The 5,068-nt window shown below is 41.0% G+C and overlaps 1 protein-coding gene across 1 annotated transcript; it reads right to left on the bottom strand.

The window, feature by feature from the left end:
* Nucleotides 1-2,988: 2,988 nt before the first annotated feature.
* On the bottom strand, nucleotides 2,989-4,073 carry LOC131248670 (NDR1/HIN1-like protein 1). Its single transcript, XM_058249054.1, has one exon. It carries the CDS (start codon nucleotides 4,070-4,072, stop codon nucleotides 3,134-3,136), a length of 939 nt encoding a protein of 312 aa, XP_058105037.1. The 5' UTR covers nucleotide 4,073; the 3' UTR covers nucleotides 2,989-3,133.
* Between the last annotated feature and the right edge of the window lie 995 nt (nucleotides 4,074-5,068).

Below are 5,068 nucleotides of genomic sequence, written 5' to 3'. Positions count from 1 at the left end.
ATCATATTCATTCACAATGTACTACAATCTTCTTGACAAAATAATCATAACACATCGATTAATGGACCATGATGTCTTGTATTAGCAAGATATTGTATCGTTCATCCGTACGCTCACATGTATATCATGCTTGTGGACCAATGACATTGAAAATGGATGGGTCCCACCATGATGTTTGTGAGAAATTCACTCCAATCATCCATTTTTTGGCATCATGTTAGCATGTGGGACATTTATAGGGTTACACATTTGAAAAAAAATGGGAATTTCTATCCACCGTTTGAAACATTTATGGGGTTGCACAAGTCTTTGATGAGGCTATTAGTTTTGGGTTTAAACATACTAATATTTTTATATATTCAGTTCATCTTAGCAACTATTTTTGTATTTTCAGTTCATCCCCGGTGGAAATGATCTTATGAATGGCACGGCTGGATGACAAGTAACCATCACTTCACCCAAGGGAGGTTTCATTGGTAGGCATTTTCCTATCCACAATTTCATGTCGTGTGGCTCACTCAGGCTTTGAATCTACCTCATTTTTTATCTCAAGTGATATGGAAAAATGGATAGATGGGTTGAATTTCTTATAAACATTTTTTTTTGTGAGAAATCCATCTCGTCCATCTATTTTGTAAGTTCATTTTAGGACATGTGGCTAAAACTAAGCTAGATTCAAAACTCAAGTGAGCCAAAAACATAAGAATTAAACATCCACGATTGAAATATTCGGGAGGCTAAAGAAGTTTTGAATTATGCTAATATTTGTATTTTTAGTTCATCCAAGTAGGTATGCCATTATGAACGGTATGGATGGCAGGTAAACATTAAACATCACTGTCTACTCTAGGCATGTTTCAATCGTAGGAATTTCTCTAACCAACGTTTCCTTTAGTACGTCGACTTGAGTCTTAGATCCGCTCACTTTTGATCTTATATCCTAAAATGAACTCACCCAACGGGTGGACGGGCTTGATTTCGGATGCTGATTTCCAGCTTTCTCGGGAGTTCCTGCCCTTGGAATCTAGGTGGTGCCATTGTGATGTTTGTGAGAAATTCACTCCATCTATCCATTTTGTGAGCTCATTTCTAGACTTGCAGCTAAAATTGAGCCAGATCCAATACTCAAGTGCGCCGAAAACTAGGTAGATCCAAACCACAGATGCACCACACTGTAGGAAAAGTGGAAATCAGTGTTGATTGAACGTACACCCAAAAAAAAGAAAAAGAACTTCACAGGGCTTACTGTAGTGTTCATTTGCTGTCCAACGCCACACAGACCTGGATAAAGGGAAAACACAAATATAAGCTTGATCCAAAACACCATTGGCCTGAAAATGTTTTCAATGATAAGTGATCAATCCTTACTTTTTCCTGGGATGTGGTCCCTGATATTTGGATCTTACTAATTTTTTAGCACGTGCCTTAAAATGATGGACGGCGTGGATAAAATACATTATAATTGGTGGAGCCCACAAAGCTTTGAAATCAGCTGGCTGGCCAGTGTTGGGACCATTGGACAAACCGCGTACATGATTCCGGAGGATCATTCCCGCTTGCTACGCATTGAACCGGTCATGGTTAGTTGCTACTCTACAGTGCACGCGGATGTGGGTTGGTTAATCCGGACCGTCCAAATGGTGGACCGAGCTATGGAAAACGATCATACGCTTAATAGACATTTCTCTTTCTAAACTGAATTTCTCTTTCTAAACTGAACCGTTGAAATCTTCTTATATTCGGTGTTCATTACACACACAATCAACACCATGCGTACTGACATGGGTATGTACTAACAAGCTAACCCAAAAAAAAAAAAAAAAAATCAACACCATGCGTACTTTCAAGTACAATTTTCGAACATGAGAAGGCACCGAAAATACTAAGAAGCCGTCTCAAGAGATTTTGAGCAGGACGCTGCCATGGGACACCGACGAACCAGAAAAACGGTTCCATCCACCGTAGGCATGGTATAATTGTACGGTGATCCAAATCCGCCGAATTGCTGACCCAATTCTGGATGTAACACAATCCCAAAACTACACTGAACGGTGGATAACCATCTGATTTTTTTCCTTGTGATTTGGGTCACTCTCTATTTAATTTTAGCCATCCATTTGATACCGGTAAATGGGACGGACGCAATAGTTTTATCATTGTGATTTTGAACACATGATCCATCCATAACGTACCCCACAATTTGAATGGTTTGGATATCCCTGCATTACTAGACATGTGGGGGAGAAAGCGAGAAGGAAAGAAATTATGTGTACGTGCCTTTTTCCGTGCGTACGAGAGAGAACACTGACAGTACACAGCAGCTACGTAGGTAGGTGCGTATACGTGGTAGAACTCTGTGGGCCACACCATGAGGCATGTGTTTTATCCACGATGTCCATTTATTTTTCCAGATCATTTTAAGGACATGAGAACAAAAATAAGGAAGATCCAAAGTTCAAGTGGACCACACTTTCCAGATCATTTTAAGGACATGAGAACAAAAATAAGGAAGATCCAAAGTTCAAGTGGACCACACCACAGGAAGCAGTGGGGCACTGAATGCCTACCACTGAAAACTTCCTGGGCCACAGAAGTTTTGGATCAAGCTAATATTTGTGTTTCCCTTCCTCCATACCTGTCTGACCTTATGAACATAAACAAGTTGGGTGGAAAATAAACATCACAAAAGGCATCACTATCCCCACTGCTTCATGTGGTGTGGCTCACTTAAGCTTTTGATCAACCTCATTTTTGGGTTCATGCCCTAAAATAATCTGAAAAAAAAAAAATGAATGGACAGCGTGGATGATACACATACATCATCATGGGGCCCACAGTTTTGCCACGTATGCACACTGCCAACGTTGGTGCTGTGTCGAGAGAGCAGAGTCACACATGGAGAGAGAGAGAGAGAGAGAGAGAGAGCAATAACAAAGAGAAAAGAGAGCTCTTCTTTCAGATCCGTTATAACCTATGTACTCTACCACATACTAAACTTTCCTTCTACCTTTCTTTCTTTCATTCTTTCATGGGATGGTATACAAAGTCCTACACAACCCATCTACGAAACAAACACCAACGAAAAAAAAAAAAAAAACAGAGAGAGAGAGAGAGAGAGAAAACCTGACAAATCTCAAAGATCAACACTACAATCAGGAGACCCAAGCAAAGGCACCTGTCCCACAAACCCCTTCTTCAACCCCACCAACATATCACATTTCACATACATCCCATAATGCCCACTCTTAAATGGCCCAGCTTTCCATCTCACCCGTCCCAACACCACCAACCTCAGTCCCATCACTCCATATGCCTCATCCACCGTCAATCCCCCCGAAACCTCCCTCGACACCGGCACCATCACTCCCCCCATCATCGGTGACAGTGCCACAGTGCTCTCCGGCTCCTGGTACAAGGTCGGAAGTGGCACCGGCGTCGTAATTGCCTGGTTCCGGTATGATACGAATGCCGTCAGTCTGTCATAATATGCTGAAGTCCGTTTGTTGGGGTTACTGACGGTTATCGTGAATTGCATGGTGGTGGAGATCATCGATGTGGATGTGGTGTTCATGTCATAGATGGCGGCGCCGACAACGTTGAAGTGCGGCTTCGATGGGCGGTAGACAAGCCAGAGGACGAGGGTTGTTACACCAGCGAGGAGGAAGAGGATGCCGAGAGCAGCACAGATGATGCGGCGAGTGTCGCTGGGGGAATACATGGGTGCCATGTCTTTGGTTTTGGGGTGTTGGGTTTTGTTGTCTCCAGTCATTTTCGTTTGGGTTTGGTTTTCTTCAGCCATGGAAGGAGACGGTAAGAGGTTTTTATATGGAAGAGAGAGGAAGAAAGAGGAAAAGGTGTTTTCAAAAAGAGAAGTTGGGTGGTGATGGAGGTGGTGGTGGTGGGAAAATGAAGGAGGAAAAAGCCAAGAAGAAGAGAATCTATTGCGACACTTGGAAGAAAGAATGGAATTAGGCCTTTGTAAAGTGGTTTTAACATAGAAGCCTGGTGGCCTTGCTTCGTTATCCTTTAATCCCAGCCCTTGGACAGGTGGACTCCACCATAAATAGGCCATCTTCTACTAAATATTTGTAAACTTTTAATAAGCTGAAGTTGGATGTAAATCATCTTCTGCTTTGTTTCTAAATCTCTATTCATGCAATGGTTAGGATTGCTTGTGGGACCTACATTTGAACGGTAGTGATCATTTAGGCGGGAATGGTGCCGCTGCGGTGCACCTTACTTTCCATGTTTTAAGATCAATGAAATGGGCTCTCTTTTCCTTTTGGCCTTCTCTTTTTCTTTTCCTTTTCGTTTCCTTGAAGTGCTTGTAGATAAGGAGAAAAAATAAAATAAAATAAGAAAGGAAAACAAAGGAAAAGAGAGCATCTTTACAATGCCATGTGTATTACTCTCTTGCGTAGGTACGAATCCAATATCCGTATTTTATTATCGTGGTCTTCTTTCTTCCTTTTCAAGTATTATTATCGGGAGGTGAAACCATGCCTCCTCCTTTTCATTGGTACGTAAGAAACATGAACGATTAGAACCCAATTCTCAAACTTCCACCATTTTGATAGTTTAATTACCAGTAAAAACCTTTGATATGACATTTCTTATGTTTCTTTGTATTGGTAAAACGAAAACGTACTCCATAAGAATAAAATAACATGTATGCCTTTGAAGTTGAATGCAGATTGCATGGTGTGCCACCACCGTCATCAGTTCTGTATTGATGTGCTATATTTATATGGGCCCACCATGATGTATGCTGTATCTACATCCACAATATATAGACAACGTATGCATGCATGTGTAAATAAGTAATTATGCATGTAGAGTACCATACATCTGAACACCCACATTGCACTTTAAAATAAATCGATAGGGATATTTGGTTGTAAACAACAGCATTATGCTGCTGTTATGTCAGAGATTGCAACGGTAATTGATTATATATGCATTTACTCCCTTGAGCCAAACAACATGTAAGTAATGACTACCTATGTTAAGGTAATTTTTATCCAAACATAGCCTAAAAGGAAAGTTTTAATGGATAGCTATAAAATCA

This window comes from Magnolia sinica, chromosome 6, assembly GCF_029962835.1.
Source record: "Magnolia sinica isolate HGM2019 chromosome 6, MsV1, whole genome shotgun sequence".
Lineage (NCBI taxonomy): Eukaryota > Viridiplantae > Streptophyta > Magnoliopsida > Magnoliales > Magnoliaceae > Magnolia > Magnolia sinica.
The sequence above is the reverse complement of the archived record's forward strand: the minus strand, read 5'-3'. Positions and strand labels throughout refer to the sequence as shown.

Bases quoted from the DNA above. Each gene is read 5' to 3' on its own strand.
- LOC131248670 (XM_058249054.1), bottom strand. From the start codon at position 4,072: ATGGCCTATTTATGGTGGAGTCCACCTGTCCAAGGGCTGGGATTAAAG.